General features: G+C 42.9%; 2 protein-coding genes across 8 annotated transcripts; one reads left to right on the forward strand and one right to left on the reverse strand.

Annotated features, from left to right (window-relative positions):
* Positions 1 to 245: 245 nt before the first annotated feature.
* Positions 246 to 7,180, reverse strand: LOC136533521 (uncharacterized). Of its 4 annotated transcripts, none has more exons than XM_066526088.1 (8): positions 6,941 to 7,180; positions 4,373 to 4,517; positions 3,981 to 4,091; positions 3,788 to 3,885; positions 3,017 to 3,173; positions 2,722 to 2,914; positions 1,153 to 1,776; positions 246 to 1,048 (listed from the first exon to the last, which is right to left on the reverse strand). In XM_066526088.1, the coding sequence occupies exons 2-6, from the start codon at positions 4,510 to 4,512 to the stop codon at positions 2,800 to 2,802; spliced, it is 621 nt and encodes a 206-aa protein (XP_066382185.1). In that variant the 5' UTR covers positions 4,513 to 4,517; positions 6,941 to 7,180; the 3' UTR covers positions 246 to 1,048; positions 1,153 to 1,776; positions 2,722 to 2,799. The 4 variants fall into 4 exon arrangements, with proteins under 4 accessions (XP_066382185.1, XP_066382194.1, XP_066382190.1 ...); XM_066526097.1 differs by having other exon boundaries at positions 6,937 to 7,180; XM_066526093.1 differs by having other exon boundaries at positions 6,883 to 7,180.
* A 2,731-nt stretch (positions 7,181 to 9,911) lies between these two features.
* On the forward strand, positions 9,912 to 12,167 carry LOC136540174 (dof zinc finger protein DOF3.6-like). 4 transcript variants are annotated; one of them, XM_066532178.1, is made up of 2 exons: positions 9,912 to 10,221; positions 10,803 to 12,167. In XM_066532178.1, exons 1-2 carry the CDS (start codon positions 10,156 to 10,158, stop codon positions 11,898 to 11,900), a joined length of 1,164 nt encoding a protein of 387 aa, XP_066388275.1. In that variant the 5' UTR covers positions 9,912 to 10,155; the 3' UTR covers positions 11,901 to 12,167. The 4 variants fall into 4 exon arrangements, with proteins under 4 accessions (XP_066388275.1, XP_066388276.1, XP_066388274.1 ...); XM_066532179.1 differs by having other exon boundaries at positions 10,806 to 12,167; XM_066532177.1 differs by lacking the exon at positions 9,912 to 10,221 and adding an exon at positions 10,275 to 10,683.
* The last annotated feature ends 12,848 nt before the right edge of the window (positions 12,168 to 25,015 follow it).

Below are 25,015 nucleotides of genomic sequence, written 5' to 3' on the forward strand. Positions count from 1 at the left end.
ACACATACGAGTTACTACAAGGTCTTCAACACAAAGCTAAAAGCACAATCTATTAGCATATAAAAACTAACTATACCGCAGGTAGACTTAGAAAATTTTCAAGTAATTAAGAAATTGTTAGGAAGGAACAATTACAACTGTACAAGTGTACCAGCTAACTAAAAAAACAGTTCCAATTCTGATCTAATATATAAACTAAAGATACATATTAAGTATTTTGAAATAGGAACAAAGTTACATCGTCCTTTAGCATAATGATAAATGTTTAATGGCAATCAAACACAATTAGAGAAATTCTATAAAGTTCCTGTGAGCAAGCAACAAGGCGCTGAACATATTCTACTAGTACAAATAATGACTAGTACTACATTTATGTGATACAATATGATCAACTAGAAATTATCCTACATATCACGTAGTGCTAGGTGCAGCCAACGCGAGCTATGATTAATCCTTACAGTCACTCTAAACTATAGCTTAGCTTTTCCATTTCCTGGAACATGGATGCAACACTCTCAGTGCGCGTGGCACAATCAGCCCGAACAGCTTCTACATTTTTGGAGCAGAACTCAACAGCCACGATTTGTTCTTGACACAGAGGACCTCCAAACATTAATCTTGGATCACCACTATATGCGGCGCATCCACCTGCAATGCACTCCCCCATGTTACTGAACTGAGTCTTCATCTGATGAGCCACCTCAAGCAACCCATATATTATAAATTCCATGGACTTATGTTCCTTCTCAGCAGTCCGACGACCAGCATAATTCAGATCAACAATCCTCACATTGAACTTTGATTTCATGAATAGCAACGCTGCACGTGCAGCTTCCTCAGCCCTAGAAGATGCTACAGCTCGGCTATGAACTTCCAATATGTGACATCTCCCTTATACCATACAAGGAAATGAAAACTTTACCTCGCCCTCCACCTTACCACTGTCGCTCGGAACACTGTTGTACTCAGCTTTGCCTATACCTAGATAAGAAAGGACATAATCCAACACATCCTTTTCAGAAAACCAAACAGACTGCAAATAATGTCCCTGCAACAGTACAATTTTATATTCTGCATTAGCGAAAACTAGCATCTCAAGGTCATATCGATTGTGCATAAACATTTTCAGAGATGTACATGTGCTGCACTAACCTGCCTTAGGAACTTTTTGCGCTTCTTAGTTGAATTTTCATTGTATTTCAGGCATTCATCTTGAATCTTCTCCAGTTCTGAACGTGCATAAATAGGCATGCCCCTATACCTCTTGATGACAAAGATTATAAAAATAATCCAAGGTTGTATAGACTCGACTAGCTTCAGTAATCGCAACATGATTATCATCCATAATCACTTTGTAGTCTAAATGTTCTGACAACTTCTCACATTGTTTGAGTGACAAGTCCCATTGCTCAATCAACTTCTTAAGTAAATAGTCTAAATCGTCGACATCACCCCAATCATAATCTAACCTAAGAAACATCTGAATTATGCTGCTACTATAGTCGCAAACTTGAATGAAGTGTACTTGAAAGCATTCCAAATAACACTGGTTTCTGCTAGTGCTGGAGAATCACATATTTCACCCTCCACCTTAGCAACTGGAGGTGGCTTACCAACTGAGAAAGTAGCGCCTGATACATCAAGCTCAACACACACCTTGAAATGTAAACTTCCACATGGTGTGCACGTGAAAATAGGTCCTGCTTTTGCACCAATTGCTTCCATGACCTTCAACAACACTGTCCTTGGAGGGATCTCTATTACATGCTCATTCGCCTATGTATATTTAACTCAGTATGATATTCATATACATGTCGCATAATAGGAACAAAAGCAAGAATGAATCTATGAATAGATATTTCAATTGTCCTATTTTCACGAAAAAATGTAGTGAGATTCATAAAACATAACCTTCAAAAACTCGTCTCTAATTTGTCTTGAAGATTGAGTTAAATTGGCAAATCAGGTCCTAGTTGCATTACTTCTTTTTGAAAAAAAAAGTGGTATCACTACATGTTGCTCCTAAGATGACGCATTACAAAATAAGTACTCCCTCTGTTCCAAATTATAAGTCGCATTGACTTTTTTGGTACGCCCTATTTGCTATGTATCTAGACATACGTTATGTATAGATACAAAGCAAATTGGATGTACCAAAAAAATTGGCAATTCACGTCTAGTTGCATTACTTCTCTTTAAAGCAAAAGATGTGGTATCACTACATGTTGCTGCTAAGCTGATGCATTACAAAATAAGTACTCCCTCTTTTACAAATTATAAGTCGCTTTCAATTTTTTGGTACATCCAATTTGCCATGTATGTACACATACCTTATGTCTACATACAAAGCAAATTGAATGTACCAAAAAAGTCAAAGCGACTTATAGTTTGGGATGGAGGGAGTACTTGTCAAACATCTTAACTCTTGCAAATGTTAGACCAAAGAGAGCCGAGAACCCAACTGCTAAATCATGCCTTAATTATCTTCAGAACTAGTAGCAATCCAATATTTAAAATTTGGTGTGTGTAGGAATTTAACAAAAATAGATATGGTTCAGAAACTGAATACAACCACGTTATTAACAGAGTAATTCAATACACTTAATGTTTTTGACAATTTCCCTATAAGGAACAAATACATAATGATGCATTTGACGTCACAGAAGTACAATTTTAGAAGGTCCACAACACAAACTAGTGGTATCAAGCCCAAACACATACCATAGTAAGCATATCGAGGAAAGATGAAGCATCGAGACGCCCTTCTTGACCGGCCTCACTAACCAGCTCCATGGTGTTCTAATATCCAAGCATTATTGCTTCACGCAAATCAAAGGGCGGTGGGAGGGTAGTTGTAAAGTTCAGTCGTTGCCGTGCTTGCAACTGGTGATATGGACGGTGAGGACAGATGCAGCTGGCGCACGAATGATAATATATATTGTAATGTTAGGATAAGAAGTGTTCACAATCTGATATGACACTAGCCATCATGGCAGTCACTCACAAAGAATGATACCTGTGTTGGGTGAGTCCGTCTTGTGGAGCAACACTTGCCATAAAATCTAGACACGAGGATGACGCACCAAACCAAAGCACAGATCCGGTGCATTCTTCCTGCTCCTGGAGATGTTCTTCGATGCCACCAAAACCAGAGGGCTCCATAGAACCAAAACCTAGCACAGTAAAAGCACCAAATATTAGTGCAAAGATCCGAACTTGAACCAAAGCCTAACACATAGATTTTTTTCTTTTGCTCGGACTCAGACCGGATCTAACATTGGCATACGGTAAACTAAAAAATACTAGTGGTACAAAAAAAAGGAATTATATCACTAACATTTATTTGGGTTTAAATTTGTGATACAAAATGAGAATACAATTAAGAATTCAGTAGAGAGAGACCTTTTATACAGGTAGGAAAAACTGGTTCAATATTTTTTAGTTTGATATGTTGCGAATTATTAAAATTCAAGGAAAAAACTGTGAGATAATGAGGTTGGATGTAAAAATGTACTACTAAGAACAAAAGAAGCCCTAACATGTGGTATTATAAATGGGCAAGTACTAATAAAACTGATACAAGGGACAATTACGGGTGTACATGTTCCAATCTATGTAGAGAAACTTAAATGGTCAGCAAAACGTGCAAGAGTACTACAAGGAACATGAAAACAGAAAAGCCGCAACGGTTAGCACAATTAAAAAAAAACATGATTTTATCTAAACTAAATCTGCTTTTTCATTTTTATTGTTACATTGATTAAATTAAATACCCTGTTAGACTCACCACATGCTATTTGTTGCTGAAAATGCTGCATTGGCTGGTTTCCAGGACCAGTATCAGATTCATTGCCCAAACAAGGAAATGCCATCTGCTTATAACTTCTGAGATTTTTTTTAAGCACACAAATTAGTGAAATCTGTATCGACCACACTACAGCATATTTATTCTTAGTGTTGACAAAGATGAGTGAAAATACCTGCTACAATTAGGGGGGAATGGCTGCTCCTCTACAACAGAATCGACAGATGGAGGAATATGTGCCAGTTGGTTGACAGAACAGTCATTGTTGTACCAAGTTGCCAAGGAACTGCACAGATAAAACAACAGCTACAGCTTCACCCAAAAATGTACCATGGGTTTCTTGACACTTTCATACTAAAATAATATGCATGTTCTAATGTGAAGATACACAACATCAACAGTAAGAATAAATAAGTGATCAAGAGTCTTATAGATGTGCACATGTTGGCTTTAGAAAGTATAATAAAACCGCCCACACAAATTGGATCGAGCTACCTAGGCAACAAGATAATCAGAAAAAATTAATCTTACAACAAGCCTGCATTATGTTCTAACAAAGATCCATACCTGTGTTGGACAAGTCCATATTGTGGCGCAACACTTGCCATCAAAGATAGGTACGAGGATCTCGCACCCAAGGATGCAACAGATCCAGTGCACCCTTCTTCAAGTTGTTGTCCCATGCCACCAACACCAGAGGGCTCCATAGAACCTAGAACAGTGTGAATATTAAATATTAGTGGAGGGACAAGATCTTGAACAATATATGAGTACATTCTATTAAGGTAATTGCATGGTACATAATTTATAAGGCAATAATGTAGTAAATTCGCTGCGCACATGGAATCAAGTTTATATTGCATACATTCTTGTTTAGGTAATGATACATTGTGGAGTAAAGAAGATGCCAGAAGGCCACATAATGAAGCGGTAGACTAGAAATGCACATGATTACCGGTATCCAGGTGATGTCTGCGCATCAGTAGGTAAACAACTAGGACAAAGCTTGCTGTTTGCTAATGCTCTTGATGTAGTCAAATCAACAGACAAAGACCCAAAACCTGGGGAGATTTTGACAAGGTACCTAAATAAAGCTACCTAAATATGGCAAGGAAAGAGATTTTTGAAGGGTTGCAAACTGCAGACTATAGCCAAACTTCTCCTTTAGATGGAAACACTACAACGGTGTACATGTCTGGATGTGGTACTGAAGCACAGAATGTGGACCAAGATGGCTATGACTCTGATGGTCTAGAAGCTGTAACAAACAGATATGGTGCTTCTGGGTCTAGTATCAAAGGGAGTACAGCATATACATATTAAATTTGTTATAGCTGCAGCAAAAGGTTTGTTATCATAGGTAGGATGGAACGACAATGCTAAGTCTGTTAAGGGAGTAAAAATTCTGGGGACGGTGTGCACTCTAAATAAAATAAATAGAAATGGTAACGAGCAGTGTAGGAACATAAGTAGCAGCAAAAGAAAGAGGAAGTGAAAAAGAAGAGGACCAGACAACGGAAAAGGCAGAGTATTATATGGCTAGAAGTGGTGGATCCTGGAGTATCAAAGAGTGAGTAGCAAAATATATTATAAGGAAAAAAAGGATAGAAGATACAACTTGCAGAAAGCTGAAACAGAGGCGCTCACTGCAGTTACCCAAACTACTGATCTCTGTTGGATAGCAGCAGCAGCTATCAGTTAAAATGGATCTGTATGTGCAGTCAAGATGCATTATCCATGTAAGTCATGAAACTAATTTTGTAGGGAAGAAAATACGGGCTTCAACAATGTATAGAAAGGTGCAACATTCAAATGTTGTAAGCAAAAACACCTCTTTGGTGAGTCTAGTCTGGCATTTCTCTATCTCTACAACTAAAATATACGGATTGTCAACATCTACCCGGCAGGACCAAAACACTCATGCGATCCATATCCGGCAGGCAAATAATCACCGCATGGAGACACTAGAAGGCAAGTAAATAAAATGGAATAAAACTCACGGAATCACCGGCAGGCAAATAATCAGCGCATGGAGACACTGGAAGGCAAGTAAATAAAATGGAATAAAACGGAAAGAGAATTATGGGAAGAGAAAGGAATTTATTGGAATATCACCACGCAATGATCATGATCGTGATCCAAATCTCGTTCGTCGTCCTTCGCGTTGCGTGTTGACAACAAATATTTTTTTTCCCAAAAAATGAATTATTGCCATGCCTCATGCGGGCTAGGATATCGTAAGTCCGACTATACATGTTTTGGCAAGGCAGAGCATGGATAAATTCAATTCGATGCCTAGCAATAAATTTTCAGCCTTTGAGGCAACTGATGCCGTAACTTTCAGACAACAAGCTCCAAACCTAGCTTTTATTTCAGATTCATTACGATAATGAATGTGTTTCTAGACATTATCATGGTATAATACACGTGAAAAATTGAATTGATATATTCTTGATTTTGACTTGGCTAACAAACATCTCATTCAATTTATGTTGCACCCGGTGCAACGCACGGGCACTCATCTAGTAAACTTTTAAAGTGTGGTATTTCAATTTGCAGACAGACCGGCCAATCATAAAACCATTGATTCTGAATTGGTATGTTATATTACGAAGCAAAATCTTACAGGCGATAAAAGCAGATTGGTATTTTAGAACAGAACTCCACATGGTAAGGAAACATCCTGCAACATCAATTTCTTTGGGATGGAGGGAGTAACCTAATAAGGAGATTTTTTTTTTTTTGGGGACAGAGGGCTAATAAGGAGATTAAAAGGTAGCAGGTTGAGATTCGGTAGCAGGTAGCAGTAAATAAAAACAGGAGAATTGAACATTTAAGGAAATAGTATCAAGAAATTTGACATGACGACTACCAATGTGATGATAACATAGTGGTAGTGGTAGATTTGGTTATTGAAAATTCATTCGAGAAAATCTGAAAACTCTGAACATGAGCTGCTTGCCTGGGAAACCAGGACACACGAACCAGATCTAGCATTTGACACAGAAAGTTCAAAAATACCAATGCTGCAACACAATCAGAAATTAAGAGCTAGGGGATTGTGACCAAGACAAAACCTGTCCTGTTTAAGCCAAAAGCAAGAGCCTAGCTGCATGTTTGGTCCGTCGTACTTGCCTCTCCTGTGGCCGTTGCGGCGCACCGCCTGTCTTGGTCGCTGCTAGGACACGGCAGCGCGCCGGCGCGCCGGTGTAGGCGCGGTGGAGCCGCAGCGCGGCGAGGTGGAGCAGCGACGTGGATCGGCGGCGCGCCTTGGTGGAGCGGCGGCGCGGCGAGGTTGAGTCACTACATGGTGCGGTGGCAGCGGCGGCGGCGTGTCTCGGGAGAAGAAAAGGTGGAAGATGGGGGTCGCGTGGTGAGAGGCGACCACAGAAGCAAAAAGTGGTCAGGTGATGTACTGCTGCAGACACAAATACGGCGTGAAAAAAAATGTTCCAAGAAAAATACGAGGCGTATACAGGCTGTCCTGGCACACATCCCAAAGAGCATCTAACGGTTGCATGTGTGAGGGCTCATGCCCTGCAGAGCAAAATTTCCGCGTTCGATGGAGCCATGGCTGCAGGTTCACATCCACACCTCACTCAAAGAGTCACAGCACAGCTCTTATCTCTGGAGTAGTCGAGGGCTGTACATTTCAATTCCAAAGCCTTGTTTAGATTAGGGTTAGAAATCAGTATTCGACATTGTAGTACTTTCGTTTGTATTTGACAATTATTGTTCAATCATGGTCTAACTAGGCTCAAAAGATTCGTCTCGTAATTTACAATCAAACTGTGTAATTAGTTATTTTTTTATCTACATTTAATACTCTATGCATGTGTTCAAAGATTTAATGTGACGAAAAAAGTGAAAAAACTTGCGATCTAACACCAGGCCCAGTGCTGCGTGCCCACGCTGCACAGGATCGACGATATAGTAGGCCAGGTCACAAATTAAATGATATGCATTGTACGTAGTACCAAGCATCAAGGCATGCATTGTACTCCTACATACGTGAAAGGATATGTAGCCAGTACCGGCTGGGCAAGGCACGCGGCCACGGTGACCACACGAGGCTGGGCAAGACAGCACGGCACCATCCCCGGCCCGGCCGCAGCGCTAGGCGCCACAGCAACGTCGCCTCAGTAAGTCCGGCCGGTCAGGTTCCATCGAGCTCCGCGCCTCCGCCCGTGTGACCGCCGTCCCGTCCAGGTGGCCGGCCGATCATCTATCAGTGGTCACGTGGCTGGCCGGTGCGCCAACAGCTGAGGAGAGCTGAACTCTAGGCTGGGCTTGCGATCCATCTATCCAGATGAAACACCACGACGTACAAGTACAAGGTGGATGAGCTACTAGTCACCTTAGCATTTGTTTTGACATAATGCGTTTGATGACGATGATTGGCTCGATTAGTCTGGTTATAACAGGGACAAACGGCTAGGGGCAAACGCCTTTTTATCCTCTATACTACCAGTGTGACCAGCCGTTGTTATGAAGCTCTGCTTGCTTGTGATTTGTGGTGGAAACAGCCAAATTGGCGAGTGGTGTGGTGTTGTTTCCTTTTGATTGATATGCGAATCTTCAGATAATTGTGAAAACCCACTTTGCGCAGAAGACATCGCTATATAGCTAGGCTTCTCTTCGTCCTGTAAGTATTGACCACGACTGAAATTGAATAATATTCCGTGCTTTATTATCATAAAATGAAAGAAAATGACATGCCGTCATTCCGGCCTATATGGAAAAAAGAAGGATTATTCTTATGGGTACACGTATGATTAGCTAGACATTTCACCATTGCTCGCATTGGTCTCTGGTACTATGCAGTCTACCATTCTTTTTTTAATCGGTTAATTAGAATGTTGCCATTTTTTTTTGCGGGTATGAGAAACGTCACTACAATTTTCTTACTATGAAGTATATGCCATTATAATTCTACTTATGCCTAAAATTTGCCACTTTATATGTTTCCCATGACCACAGATCTACGCTACATAGTTTTGTATAGACAAAAAATACCCATGTAGTCTTCTTATTCATCTCTTTCTTCCTCCTCTAGCCCCTACTTGCAACTGACCCGAGGTATAGATATGAGGAGCTAGCAGGAGCCCTTGATCGGTAGATCTGTAGCAATATCATCCAATAGGCAATAGTTGCATCCCCCTACTTACAAACTGACCCGAGCATATAAGACATAAGCAATAAAACTTCCCTCGCACACTAGACATGGTACTGTGTCCCGTACGCTACAACTCTAATCTATTGTGTATTAGACATTGATTACTAGTTGGAGGTAAAAAAAACGACACGGCTTTAACTGATAATTACTCAGTTAGTATTTTATTTATGTAATACAACATACAGCTATAAGCATTAAGCAAGTAATATTTTTTTAATTACGAATCTACTAACATTAAGCTTGTGTCAAAATACTTATATATTAATAAAGTAATTGTTAGCCAAAGACTTGTCCCGAAGAAACACAATAAATTGTGTAGTTTCAAATAGAGGGACTCATATGTGTCAAGTTAGAACTATTTGGATTAGAGCTCCTCCGGGCCTTCTTTTAATTCTCTGAAGAAGTGGTTATGTGGCTAAAAGTGTTTTTTTTTAAATGCATGAAGGAAGTGATTCTATGTGGGAACTAGATCAGGATAGCATGCTTATTTTATAGTAATGCTCTATCATCTATGTGTATCCAACAATGATGTACATGAGAGTAAAAAGAACATTATGTATTTATTTCAGCCCTATTATTTTTTCTCATATTTGAATCGCTTCATAGCTACATAATTAATGCACATCAACTCCTCCTAACGTTGTAAAGTGATTCTCTATAAAATATCGTTTGGCATTGCTTCTGGTTCTTCTGCTTAGCATCCTGCTAAATCAGGCCAGCCTTAGCAACTAAGGAACTTTTAAGCTCTCTCCCACACATCTCTCTTTCTCCATTCATTCTGAAGTAGACCCCACACAAGAAAGTAAATACTAGAAATACAAAAGACAACATATACTCATAAAAAGCAGATAAATTCATGCTGTTGTCCTTCCTTTCTCTTTCCCAGCTTTCTCCTTTCTCTCTCCTCCAGTCCTCCTTCATCCTCTCACTCTCTCTCATTGCTGCCTACTCTCCATCGACTTGGTGGGATGTGATTCTCCACCACCTCCGAGCTTGCCAGAGGTCTCTCCACCTCTTTCTTCCTCGCATACTTCCTTTTCTTTCCAAACACAAATCCGCAGCAAAGAAAGTGCAGATTATAAAGAAAAGATCAGAATTCAAAGCAGCCAGAAAGCTGACTAGCTAGCCTAGAAGAGTGGAAAGAGAGAGAGAAGTATATCTCAACAGGGCCTCCATGGTGTTCCCTTCACCTTCAGTGCCGGTCTACCTAGATCCACATCCACCAAATTGGAATAACCAGGTACTGCATGAGCTTCTCTCTTCATCCCCCTCTATCTATTTAATAACATCTAGCTAGCCTTGAATCTTGATCCGTCCATACGCTTGTTCATGTTCTTCTTCATGGCAAATTAAAGGACTTTGGCACAAAGATATTCTCACCTCAATGAATATCCATAGGCAATTCTGGCTTCCTTTTCCTAAAGCTAAACCACGCTCGGTTGTTTGAGCTGCTGTGGACGCGCGATTTATGAGCCGCACGATCTGACGCGCGGGGTGTCTCTCTGCTGCTCATCTGCCGTCCTGCTGTCCGATCACAGCGAGCACCTGTTGCTGCTGCTTGAGAGAGAGAGAGAGAGTGGGATGCTGCTGTGCTGTGCATGTGACCGGAGAGAGAGAGAGAGGGGGGGGGAGGTGGATGCTGGCATGCTGCTGGCTGCTGCATGTGACCGTACCGTGCGACATGGCATGCTGCGCTACACGGGTGCCACCAGCCTCCCATCCCTATAGAAAAAATTATGTTTAGGTCATGTTTAGAGGACCTGTTATTCTATTTTTTTATGTCTAACTATAGAAAAAATTATGACTTGTTCGTATTTGTAGCAGCAAGGTCAGCAGGCGAGCGGGGGAGCCGATGCACCGCTGCTGCCCGTGGGTCCGGCGGCTGCCACAGCCGCGGCTCCGGAGCCCAGTGGCTTGCCGAGAAGCTCATCGGCGGCCAGTGCCGCCGTGGCTGCGGACGCGAGGCCCAACTCGATGGCGGAGCGCGCGCGGCTGGCGCGGATGCCGCAGCCGGAGCCGGCGCTCAAGTGCCCGCGCTGCGAGTCCACCAACACCAAGTTCTGCTACTACAACAACTACTCCCTCTCCCAGCCCCGCCACTTCTGCAAGACGTGCCGCCGCTACTGGACGCGCGGCGGATCCCTCCGTACCGTCCCCGTCGGCGGAGGCTGCCGTCGCAACAAGCGTTCGTCCAAGTCCTCCTCCTCCGCCGCCGGGTCTTCTTCCTCTTCGAAGACGTCATCCTCGGGTACTCTGCTCGGTGGTCCATCAGCTATGCCGTCCACTACTCCGGGCGCTACCGGTGCGATCATCACTCCGGGTCTCAGCTCTTTCTCTCACCACTTGCCGTTCTTGGGCTCGATGCACCCGCCGGGGCCCAACCTAGGGCTTGCCTTCTCCACCGGACTGCCGCTGCTCGGCATGCAGAACCTGGACACGGTGGATCAGTTTCCGGTGGCAAGCGGTGGAGGCACCACCATCGGTGCATCTCTGGAGCAGTGGAGAGTGCAGCAGCAGCAGCGGCAGTTCCCGTTCATGACTGGGGGAATACTGGACCTTCCACAACCGCCGACGTACCAACTGGGTTTGGAAGCTAACCGAGGAGGCAGCGGCTCAGCTGCGGCAGCGTTCACTTTAGGGCAGCCCACGACGACCAGTGCTACCACGGCAAGGCAGGAAGGGTCGTCAAAGAATATGGAGGACAGTAAAGGACAAGACATGAGCTTACAGAGGCAGTACATGGCGGCTCTACGCCAGGGATCAGGAGCACACGGTGTCTGGGATGGGAATGCTGGTGGCAGCGGCAGCGACGGTGGTGGCACTGGCAGTGGCGGCGGTTCAAGTTGGCCGATGAACATTATTCGTGGATTCCATTCTTCGTCCACCAGTGGTGGCAATGGCGGCCGTGGCTCGTTGTAGATGGTAATACTCCGGCTGGGCCAATGTCCTATCAAGAAGATATTTTCGAGATGCATGTTTGGGTTTGAGCAAATGCTAGCTATAGCTAGGACGATGGAGGAACAGGAGATGGTCAATCCGGCGGTCTGTTCATCAACTGCTATTCTTCATCAGCAACTGTAGAAGCACTGCTAGCTCATGATGGTCACAGGTAGGAGTTTAAAGTAAAGTTGCTCTTTGGTTAACCCTTTTTCTGCCATTTGGTTTTAAACTTAAAGGCGTTCGTCCTGCATTGTGTCCATAGCGCCACTTTTCTACTTTTCACACTATTGTTCACAGGGATTAATTAATCAAAATTGGTGCACGGGGTATACTATATGATAAGGTATATTTGACATGGAGATACTGATTAGTTGTTTCATCACTACTCCTACTTGTGTGGAGTTTGTATGAAATGAATGTATGTATGGTTTGTTGCCAAGTTACTTCCATATATATATATGTTTTTGCTTCGATAAATTCTATCCTGTATTCAGGGCATTTGATTAAAGACAGCGTACAGTTAAAGTGGAAGGTTGCAAGCACGTACTTATGAAATATAGGAGCTGTAAGATCTTGATCACATGCACTTGGTATTGATAAGAAAAGAGTACTCCCTCCTGAGAGTACTCTCTCTCCATTCCAAAGCTTTTCTAGTTATAGATTTTGCTATATATGCACCTAGACATACATTGTGCCTAGATACATGGTAAAAAATTTTAGTATGTACCTAGAAAATCTAAAATATGGCTTACGACTTGGAATGGAGGGAGTACAATACTTCATCGATAAATTATCCTAGTCTTGGACTACTCCACTACTATTTTGTATGACGAAATCTTATGCATATATGATATTATTGCAATGGGAGTATCCGTCAAGGCGTATTCGTCATACATTACAAGTTATTGCGGCATTTACATGGCACGCATGCTACATTTTGATTTGTAAGTTGTATGGTTGTGGTGCAGGTGCTGTGATATTCATATAAATACTAGTTTCGTGATTTTTTTTGGTCAAACAGTGATAACACCGCAACTACATAGTTTTGAGCTAACCTTTAACCCAATAAATAAAGAGTGTTTGAAGTAGAATAATGATGTACATGGCATTTTAATTGCTTGATCTTATTCCCAATATGAGTGACAACATGCTATGTGGGTAATAAAACATTTTAACCGTATTAATTTCTATGCCAGCTAGCTGACGGTTTTGAGAACACAAATGCTAGTATGATCTAGATAAATAATTAGGGTGCTATAACACTTACTAGCTCTCTCTGAATCATTGGTGCAAAGGCGATTATATGTTTGTATACTTTTTGGCTAAAAGAACACTCTCCTCACTAGTTACCTGCACATAACTACTTCCTCTAGTAATAAAAGAATAACAATTGCGCACCCTGCAATGATACGTGGACCCTAAACCGTATTATATTCTAATGAAAGCTGATTTGTAAGATATGTATGTAGTTTGATATATGAAAATAACACAACTAATCAAACTTGCCGTAAACAAATCTTTCATAATTAAACATATTTTTAATAGATCAGATACACATGAAACTGACCTCGACGGTAAAGTGGCATCTAATTGACTTTAGAGAACCACTGGAGGATGTGGAAAAATAGACATGGAAAAAATAGTTAAGAACCTTTTTTCTACTAGAAAGAACTCTTGTCTGAGAAATTTCTTTTGCAATACTTTTGACCATTCACTTTAGGTGTGGTCTCCAGAATTTTCTAAAAGCGCCATCTCTTCATACCCCTTATATATGCTATATGCGTGTTTTGTTGCATTGGTTGATCAATTATATGAGCACAAATTGTATTTGAGGGAACACAGGTAGACTAATCAACCATTTCAAATGAGCGGTGTTTTCATATTTTAGTAAAAAAAAGACGGGTTGCTGTTTGACATACGTACATTTAAAAAAGAACAAGAGCTTTACATAAATAGGAGAAAAATAGTTTTCATATTGTTATTTTTATCAAATCCTGGAATTTAGTAAATCCTAAAATTCCCTAGAGAGATCATCATATCATCCAAACATGGTAAGTCTACTCCGGGGTCATGTCCTTGTCTAACGAATCTAACGTGTATTCTACAAATATTCCGCTATCAAATCAGTTCACTGAAACATGTACGTAAAGCCGGTTTGGCAGTATTATTGTCAGTGTACAACATGATAACAACCCCTGGTCCGGTCAGGCGGTCACTATCTAGCGCCGTAGCATGATTGCGTTATGATTGGGTATCATTCGTTTTCCTTATTGAACCTATGTGAAAACTAAACTACAGATACATAGCGAGGCACGCTTAAGCAAACCAATTAAGTGCGTGGTAAGTGTTCTCTACTAAATGATTTGTGCTTATTCGCTCTCTTCGGTCTGTGCAAGTTTCCAAGCAATCGAATGGGGTTAATCCATCACTTGTCGCATGCACATAGTTCACCCAAATGAACAAAATTATTGCTTTAGCATAAGAATCCGCTATATCTACTTCAGGCAGAACACGAGCAAACTAATGCCTCCTGTTGGCGCAAAAGGCGGCCACCACTAAGGATGGCAACGGGTATATACCCGTCGGGTATCGCCGGAACGTTCTCTTCCCCGCTACGGAAAATTCATCCCGTCCCCATCCCCATTAACTGTCTCGGGTATAGATTCTTGCCCATCCCCGTACCCGTCGGGTATCGGTCGGGTAACAGATACCCGACGGGTACTGCATACCCGATAAACAAGGACACCTGGGGTCGCAGCTTTGCAATCGGAGACGTTTCTTCTTCACCCGGGTATAAGTGTCGGAGTCTCGGAGATGCCGAAGAGAAGGAGCGAGGTTGCGAGGAGGACGAGCAAAGGTGGTAGAGAGACCAAACTGAGGAAGCAAGGGGCACGAGCGCTTGTGAGACAGGCATGCTTGTGCTGCTGGCAGAGATGATGAGGAAAAATTGAACGAGGGTTCCTAGAATACACAAATTATATATATGACTGTTCAGATTTGGACCAAAATATCTATGTTGAGCTTCTTTGGGCCTAATACTCGCATGACAGCTCAAATAGTCGGGTTCCCCAACGGGTAACGGGGACGGGTAAACAGGGAACGTTCCCGTACCCGCTATACCCGTCGGGTATGGATTCTTGCCCATTTAGATCCCCGCGGGTAAAGATATGATCCCATCCCCGTCCCCTAATGGATCAAATACCCGTCGGGTATCGGGTATCGGGTCCCCGTTGCCATCCTTAGCCACCACCACAACGCTAGAACGTGCGGCCGGATCGCCGATCGGCAAGCCCTTAGTGACAACATGCACTGAGTACTCTGGTGTGGGCGAAAACACACACCCTGGACATTCCACCACGGTGCTAGAACGTGCGGATTTGCACTGAATCGTCTAGTCGCACTGGTAGAGAACAGAGCTTTACTCCCGGTGGGGAACCTCCTCTAGTCCCGGTTCCCCACTCGGGAGCAAGCATCCGGGACTAAAGGGGTTCCTTTAGTCCCGGGTCATGAACCAGGACTAAAGGGGGACCTTTAGTCCCGGTGGGTAACACCAACCGGGACTAAAGGTGTCTCCTGACATGCCACGATGGCCGGCACCCTTTAGTCCCGGTTGGTAATACGAACCGGGACTAAAGGTTTTTTTCTTTTTTCTTTTCTTTTCATTTTTTTGTTTTCTTTTCAAAATAGGTTTTCGAAGTCGTATTGTACGCTGCTAATTATACATTTATACGCGCATATAGTATGTTTCGGTCCAAGCACAATGAGCGTATTAAATCACACAATTCAAGCATATATATATATATATATATATATATATATATATATATATATATGCATGCATCATATATATATTTACATGCATGCATGCATATGTGTATTTTACATTATATTATTTCATGTGCATATATTACAAAAGATTGCATTACAGTTGTTGTGATATAACAAGTTTCCTCTCATCCTCTAGCTTGGCTTCCATGGCAGTGTTGGATCGAAGTAGAACTCGCCCTTGGAATCGATGACCTGCTCATTAAAAAATCCGGCTATAGACTCTTGAATTGCTTTGATTTGGTCTTGCCGTATGACCTTTTCCTCCAACCATCGAGCCTACATGTTTGAATTAAAGGAAAATAAATTAATATATGTACATACATATATATATATAAAGACATAGTAACACAATCAATAATAATAATTAAATGAATATATAGTGTATTTTTAATGTACTTTGAGTCTCTCTGTAGGAGTTCTTTGGGAGACCACCTTGATAAACTTGCAAACATAGTAACCACAGTAGTTGTTTCCCTGTTCCTGCCTCAGACACCACTTTATGAGAAAAAGATTTGTCATCTAATCTGGTGATCCGGTGAAAGCTATATGTTTAATTAATAAAGATGATGCGATTCAGGGGACTTACTTTCAAAGGGATTACATTCAGTGGCGCTTTGCATTTTCCCATGTGTTGCTTCTCAATAAAGGTTTTCCAAACACTGCCCAATAAAAAATTTGCCACGTCATCAGATATAGTTAATCATCATGTTTATGTGTATATATAGTTGTTAGAGATACCGAAATTACCTCTGGATAATATCTATCATATCTTGGTAGCCTTGTTGTGGTTTTCTCATCGAGTCATAGATTATCAAGTGACTTTTCACCAGATCGATGTCCATCAATATCCAGTGATTGCGGCATGTGTTTATAGGATATAACGCATAACACTCATTAATTAACTAGAATCAACATATGAGCCATTAAGGATGATCGACATTATTAACACTCACTTGAAGTTGTAGGGAAAGAGTATATCCTTCTTGTAGCGTTGGTTCACTAAGAAGTTCATGAGGTTACTCTCTGACTCATACTTCCAATTAGTCTTTGGAGTAACTGGGTCTTTGAATACTATATGGGGATCAACAAAACCAATTTCATTGCAGCCTTCCTTTCTGAGCTCTGTCATTGTAAATCTGCATATATATAGTACTTGTTAGGATAATTTATATACATATACACACATATGATGAGTTTAATAATAGATCGAAAGAATTATTACTTACAGGCAATAGCAGCTAATGATAACTTTGTCCAGAGAGGTCAGGTGGCATAGTTGATGAAATTCTGCAAAGTCAACATACATAACATCATCGCCACGGAACCAATGTTCGTCTCTAATTCTGACACCAACGCAGAAGTCTCCACTAGTAGACGCATGCATGTACCACTTGTTTAGCAGGTACATTTGCGTCCCTAGATCACATAAGGCTTGAGGGTTGTATAGACTCTGGCCTAGTATAAATTTTTTCTTCCAAATATCAACCTCCGCCGCACTCTCAATGTTTCCATCACCAAACATTTGGTAAAGGTCGAGACCAGTCTCATCAATAAATTCACCAAGGTGATCCAAATTGACATCCGGAGGTATGTTTGCCTGATGCATTAATCCTAAATTCGAACCATATTCATTACCAACAACTAGCGGGGGGGACTGATTGGTGCGATTGTTGTCCGAGTTATGCAACTCCTTTCCCTACCCGCTTCTTTTTCTGTGCCGCCTCAATTGACTTGGTGAGAGTGCGGTCATAGTCCGTTAACGTTGATTTGGACGGCTTACGAGATTCCCGCTGTTGTTGCTGGTAAGAAGCCACCTTTTTTCTTAGAATATCTGGAGCTACGAAGAAGTACGGTTTCTCTGGGTTTCTCCTTGCTTCTTGATTCTTTTTGTCATAGAATCTGGATATATCTTTTTTATATGCATCAGTTACTTCTTCCTTCTGTTCAGATATTATTTTGGGAATAGCCCTTAGTTTCACGGTGGCTTTCTTTGCCGATGGGGACTGGTTCTTCGTTTGCGGGGCTGGCCTCTTGCTAGTACTTGGCTTCTTGGTAGGCGGGGGCGGGGGAGGCGTTGGAGACCTCCTTGGAGGTGGTGGCAGCGGCGTTGGAGACCTCCTTGGAGGTGGCGGCTGCGGCATTGGAGACCTCCTTGGAGATGGTGTGGATGCAGCCTCGCCTTCCAACACATTGTCATCGTACAGAGCACTATGATGATCTGGCGATTGAACAATTGGATTTAGGTTGGGGGAGGATCTGCTACAAAAAAAAGGAATGACATATTATTATGAGCAGATTGTTAATTATTTAAGCCAATATAAATTAATGATGTAGTATTTTCATCCGCACCTATGGTGAGGCAGTTCAGGAGGAGGTGGAGGCGACATCCCGGGAATGATGATGTAGTGCTTGCGCCATAGAATGAATGTCTTCTCTGCTTCTCCTAGAGTCTTCTCGCCATCACCTCCAGGAATGTCAAGAGGCAAATCACTAAAACCTTTTTCAGCTTTATCTACCGAGATGGTAGCATATCCTTCTTGGATTATATTCCCATGAATCCTTGGTGTCTTGGTTCGGTCGATAGGATTAACAAGACCAATAGCCACCTTGATTGTGGAATTCCCCTTCGAAATGTGTAGCTCACACGATGTAAAAGGTTCAGTGACGTCATCCATAGGGAAGCGCAGTCCTGTGTCCCCTTGATTTGGTATCTCTGTGGAAGCGCAGCTGCTTTTCAACTGAACAGATTGGCTAATGTTGATTCCTGGCTCTGATGTCTGCTTGCTTGCACTCACTGCTATTTGCACTTGCCTTCTGATTTCCTCCTGCATTCTCGCTTCAAGGTTTTTTTCCCGCTCCTATGCTTCACGCACCGCTTCCTCCAACCTCTGGAGCCGCTGTGCCTCTTCTTCCTTATTTCTCTGACGGCTTCTATAGGAAGGTCTGTCCTGAGGGAATCCATGCTCCCACGAGACACTTCCTTTGCCTCTAGTTCGGCCACCGTGTTCAATAGTCCCGATGGCGTATGTCAGTTCATCCTTCTCTCTGTTGGGCCTGAACGCACCACTAGCAGTAGCTCTCTGAGCATAAAACAATCTTTCTGCTGCTTCTTGCAGTCTTGCGCCATAAACGCACTTCCCTGTCTCCTGGTCCAGTGTTTCCCCATGAGCGAAAAACCAATTCTTTGCACGCTCTCCCCACTCGAGTGATTCTGGTGTGATACCCTTGGCAAGAAGGTCTGCTTCCATTTTGTTTCACTTCTTCATGGCAGTCGGGTAGCCACCTAATCCCAAGTTATGGTGGTATGTCTTCTGTTGGGCATTACGTTGGTTCTTTATCACCCGACTCACACCCTCTTCCGACGTCTTGTACTGTACAAACTCATCCCAATAGGGCCTCTGCTTTGAGATCGGGCCTGGGACAGTAAAATCTGGTGCTATGTTCTTCTTGACATACGTCGTGTATAGGTGTTTCTTCCAAGTCTGAAACTAGGTGACCATCTTCTTCATTGCCCAATCCCTAACTCGCTCCTTCAATTCATCACCATCTATTATATCACCATAACCATCTGTTTGGAGCGTGAAATGTTCCAAGACATCATTCCAAATTAACGTCTTGTCACGATCAGAGACAAAACTGATATGAGGAGCATTGGTCTTCTTCTTCCATTCGTGGGTACTGATCCGGAGCCAGTCCCGTACAAGGTAACCACAGTGGTGCACGGATTTCATTTTATTTGGCCCCCCGGTTCACCTGTATCCACATTGAACTCCGAGATGATGAAGCGGCCCTCCAATGGCTATTTGGGACCTCGAACATTTTTACTCTTCGTTGTAGTTGTTGATGTCGATCCAGAGGGCTACAAAACATAAACATTATTTTTAATGTCATGAGCACACATAAGACATATGATAATATATATAGCTAATAATAAAAAATATATACTTGGCCAATATGTTGTTGCTCATTTTGTTCAAGAGCTAAGTACTGACTCCCGTCATCTGCATCCTCTTGCATGTTATTTTTAGCACCATCATCGCAGGCAACTTGAGTGCCAGTGTTGATCAAATTCATCATCAACTCCTCCTCATCCATGTTTCTCGGGTTGGCCATCTAGCTTCAAAAAACAAAACCAACATATAGTATGTCAAATCTTTGCTTACATGCGTAAAATCTATGAACAATATGCATTATTAAATCTTGCCCCTCAGTCACGGACGCAATTCGCTACACTAGGGCGAACTACGTCGGTACTAGGGTGAATTAGGGCTATACATAAACGGCTGAGGGCAAATTGCGTCGGTGACTAGGGCGAACCACGTCGGTGACATCAACAACGCGGTTCGCCCTAGTCACCGACGCAATTCGCCCTGGTGTGATTGTTTAGCGTTAACGATAACGATAATACGAATGTTGATCGACTAGGCCACGAGAGAGGGCGGTGTGACAAGAGTGGCGGTGCTCCACTCCACCGTATATATGTTTGTACACATGGGTGAACGAGGGCGGCGGTGCTCCGCCGTATACATAGAAACGCATGGGCGAACGAGGGCGGCGGTGCTCCGCAATGTATATATACATGCATATGAATACAAATGACGTATATATACATGTCGGCGCGGTGGCCGGTGTGCTGACGATGACAACGTGAGGTGGGCCGGCGTGCTGACGACGACGACGTGAGGCGGGCCGGGGCGGTGTCGGTGCGTGATGTTGTGATCCTATGTACCATGTGAACCATGTAGTCATTCATCATATATCTTAAACTAAACATAGTCACTTTATTAACTACAATATATCTTATGCCGACACGTAATACGAATGTTGATCGACTAGGCCGCGAGAGAGGGCGGTGTGACGAGAGTGGCGGTGCTCCACTCCGCCGTATATATGTTTGTACACATGGGTGAACGAGGGCGGCGGTGCTCTGCCGTATACATAGAAACACATAGGCGAACGAGGGCGGTGGGCTGGTGCTCCGCGACGTATATATACATGCATATGAATACAAATGACGTATATATACGTGTCGGCGCGGTGGCCGGTGTGCTGACGACGACAACGTGAGGCGGGCCGGTGTGCTGACGACGACGAGACTCTCTTATGCATCCTCTCCACACGCGTTGCGTGCTCGCTGATGACACTCTTGTGCATCCTCTCTATGGCTACGACAAGATGGAGTTCCGCTTGCTCCTCGAACCCTCGTACCCTGTCCAGGGCAGGGTCTGTGACAGTTGTGGCGAGCCCACGCTCGGTCCACGACGGCCGAGCCTTAGAGCTCCGCCGGAAGGCATCGTAAGATTCGCCAGTGACTTCTGGAGACAACAATTAAGGGCCACCGGAGTAGGTTCGCCAGTAACAATCAAGGAAATGATTCACGCGCCGTAGCTTCGAGAGGCCACCTACTGTTACCAGGATGTGGGTGACGGCTCCCAGGCGAGCGACCCTTATATCTACGGCATGGTTACATGCTCCCTAGCTACCAACAGAAGGCTTGAACCTTGAAAGGCTTGAAAGGTACGGTAAGATTGCTCTTGTTGTTGCTAGCGTTGTCTTCTCACTGGTTTTTGGAACCCGGCCAGTGGCCATGACAGCCGCGCGCCATTGCCACAAAAGCCGAGAGATGAACTCACCTCGGGCGGGCGCGGTGGAGGGCCACGGGCGTGCGCGGTGGAGGGCCGCACGAGGTCATCGGCGGTGGAGGGCCGCACAAGGCGAGGCGCGGGCTCCGGTGTCACGGAAGACGAATCGGCGGCGGTGCGAGGAAGAAGAGGGCGGCGGTGTTCGACGAGGAAGAAGAGGAGGGGATCGATCTACGCCAGGCACCGACGGTTATATACCAGGGAGATTTACTCCCGGTGCCAGCCACCAGCTGGGAGTAAAGGTCCTTTACTCCCGGTGCGTATTACCAACCGAGAGTAAAGGTCCCTTTACTCCCGGTGCGTGTTACCAACAGGACCTTTACTCCCGGTTGGTAACACGCACCAGGAGTAAAGGGTTTTTTTTGGCGGGCCACGAAACTGCAGCCCACCTTTACTCCCGGGTGGGCTTCCCACCCGGGAGTAAAGGTGGCCTGCAGTTTCGTTTCCCGCCTGTTTTGAGCAAATTTTTTTAATAGAAATATGGATTTTCTTGTTAAATACATAGTAAATTAAATAAAAGACATAAAATTATTTTGTTAAAAATATGGATTTTCTTTTTCTTTATTGCACATAGGAAAAATGTATAACCTAACTTTTTTTATTTTTTGTTATACTTATAAAACATAATGTAACTAATATTTATTATTTCGTTAATGCAAAAATGTAGTGTTTAATTAAAATTATTAAAACTATTGGTTTTGGACAGGAAATTTGTTTTCACATCATTTTAACGTTAATATTTTAATTTTTCATCACTCAATATCCTAATTTAACTTTTCGAAAGAGAAATCCCACCAAATCAAACATTGATTTAATTTGAAACACGACATAATAAACATCTGAATTCATAATTATTACATAATATCTCAAACACACACTACATTAAATCACTATATCATCAAGTGGGCACAGCAGTGAACTTCTTCTTTATGTATGTCCCTTGGTTATGATCGCGTCGTAACCATGGAGTGTCCTCATCATTTACCAAGATGCTAGGGTCTTTGTTCACTTTGAAGGGCGGAATTCGGTCATACTTTTCATAATCTTTTGACATGTCCGACTTGTCCTCAATTCCCACGATGACTCTTTTCCCTGAAAGAACTATGTGGCACTTTGGTTCTTTGGTTGAGTCATTATCATTTTTCTGTCTTTTTGGTTTGGTAGACATATCATTGACATAGAACACCTGATTCACATCCTTGGCAAGGACAAATGGTTCGTCTTTGTACCCAATATTACTAAGGTCTACTATTGTCATTCCATACTCGTTGTCTACTGTTACCCCGCCTTCGGTCACCTTGACCCATTAGCACTTGAACAATGGGATCTTCAAAGTAGGTGCATATTCTAGTTCCCATATTTCATCTATGCGGCCATAATATGTCTGCTTATTCCCATTCGGGTCTATGGCATCTATGCGAACACCACTATTTTGGTTGGTACTCCTTTTATCTTGGGCTACTGTGTAGAATATGTTCCCATTTATCTCATACCCTTTGTATGTTACGATATGCCATGATGGTTGCATAGCCAATAAATACAGTTGCTCATGGATGCTCTCATCACCTTGACATTTTTTTCGCAACCAACCGCCGAAAGTTTCCATGTGCTTACACGTAATCCAAGCTTCAGTCTTCCCTGGAAACTCGGATCGTAAGAGATCCTTGTGTGTTTCAATATACGAATCTACCAAAGAAGAGTTCTGTAGAACTGTGTAGTGCGCTTTATTGAAATAATCATCCTCCATACCAATATATGTTTTCCTCCCTAGTGTCCCCTTTCCGCTTAGTCTCCCCTCATGTCTCGATTCAGGAACACCAATCGAGTCAAGGTCGGGAATAAAGTCAACATAGAACTCAATGACCTCTTCTGTTCCATAGCCCTTGGCGATGCTTCCTTCTGGGCAAGCACGGTTATGAACATATTTCTTCAGGACTCCCATGAATCTCTCTAAGGGGAACATGTTGTGTAGGAACATAGGACCAAGAATGAAAATCTCCTTGACTAGGTGAACTAGGAGGTGTGTCATGATATCAAAGAAGGAAGGAGAGAACACCAACTCAAAGCTGACGAGACATTGAACCACATCATTCTGTAGTTTAGCTAGATCAGTTGGATCAATTGCCTTCTGAGAAATTGCATTGAGGAATGCACATAGCTTCACGGTGGCTAGACATACATTTGGAGGTAGAATTCCTCTTAATGCAACTAGAAGTAATTGCGTCATGAGAATGTGATAGTCATGGGACTTTAAGTTATAGAATTTCTTCTCTGGCACATTTATAATACCCTTTATATTCGAGGAGAATCCAGATGGTACCTTGATGTTGTTTAAGCATTCAAACATAATTTCTTTCTCCTCTTTGCTTAGAGTGTAGATGGCAGGACGTAAGTAATGGCGTCCATCATCTGTCTTCTCTGGATGCAGGTTGTCTCTTTCTCTCAAACAACATAGGTCCTATCGTGCTTCAAATGTGTCCTTAGGCTTTCCATACACACCCATGAAGCCTAGCAGGTTCACACAAAGATTCTTCATCAGGTGCATCACATCGATTGAGCTGTGGACCTCTAGGACTTGCCAATAGGGTAGGTCCCAAAATATGGACTTCTTCTTCCACATGGGTGCGTGACCGTTAGCGTCGTTCAGAACAGGTTGGCTGCCATGTCCTTTTTCAAAGACGACTTTCACATCATTGACCATATCGAGTACATCCTCACCGGTTCAGTTGCAAGGCTTGGTCAGGTGGTCTGCCTTCCCTTTAAAATGCTTGCCTTTCTTTCTTACGGGGTGATTTGCAGGAAGAAATCGATGATGGCCAAGGTACACGACCTTTCGACATTTTTTCAAGAATACACCTCTAATATCACCGAAGCAGTGTGTGCATGCATTATATCCCTTGTTTGACTGTCCTGAAAGATTACTTAGAGCAGGCCAATCATTGATTGTTACGAACAACAATGCTCGCAGATCAAAGTGTTCCTGTTTGTACTCATCCCACACACGTACACCTTCTTTATTCCACAAAATGAGAAGTTCATCAATAATTGGTCTTAGGTACACATCGATGTCATTGCCAGGTTGCTTCGGGCCTTGGATGAGCACAGGCATCATAATGAACTTTCGCTTCATGCATAACCAAGGAGGAAGGTTATAGATACTTAGAGTAACAGGCCAAGTGCTATGACTACTGTTATGCTCTCCAAAAGGATTGATATCATCTGTACTTAAAGCAAACCTTAAGTTTCTTGTGTCATTTGCAAACTCCGGGAATTCTCTGTCGATTGCTCCCCACTAGGACCCATCAGCAGGATGTCTCAACATATTGTCTACCTTACGGTCTTCTTTGTGCCATCGCAACAATTTTGTATGTTCTTTGTTTCTGAACAGACGTTTCAAGCGTGGTATTATAGGAGCATACCACATAACCTTGGTAGGGATTTTCTTCCGCGGACGTTCGCCCTCAATATCACTAGGGTCATCTCGCCTGATCTTATACCGTGATGCATGGCATACCGGGCATGCACCCAATTTCTCGTACTCTTTGCCACGGTATAGGATGCAGTCATTAGGACATGCATGTATCTTCTCGATTTCTAGCCCCATAGGATAGACAACTTGTTTTG

Source organism: Miscanthus floridulus, chromosome 2, assembly GCF_019320115.1.
Source record: "Miscanthus floridulus cultivar M001 chromosome 2, ASM1932011v1, whole genome shotgun sequence".
NCBI lineage: Eukaryota > Viridiplantae > Streptophyta > Magnoliopsida > Poales > Poaceae > Miscanthus > Miscanthus floridulus.

Bases quoted from the DNA above. Each gene is read 5' to 3' on its own strand.
- LOC136540174 (XM_066532178.1), top strand. From the start codon at position 10,156: ATGGTGTTCCCTTCACCTTCAGTGCCGGTCTACCTAGATCCACATCCA. The intron at 10,222-10,802 runs GTACTGCATGAG...TCGTATTTGTAG, and splicing joins CACCAAATTGGAATAACCAG to CAGCAAGGTCAGCAGGCGAG.
- LOC136533521 (XM_066526082.1), bottom strand. From the start codon at position 4,668: ATGCAATATAAACTTGATTCCATGTGCGCAGCGAATTTACTACATTAT. The intron at 4,092-4,372 runs GTATGGATCTTT...TTATCTGTGCAG, and splicing joins TATGGACTTGTCCAACACAG to TTCCTTGGCAACTTGGTACA. The intron at 3,174-3,787 runs GTGAGTCTAACA...TTACTGTGCTAG, and splicing joins TCAGCAACAAATAGCATGTG to GTTTTGGTTCTATGGAGCCC.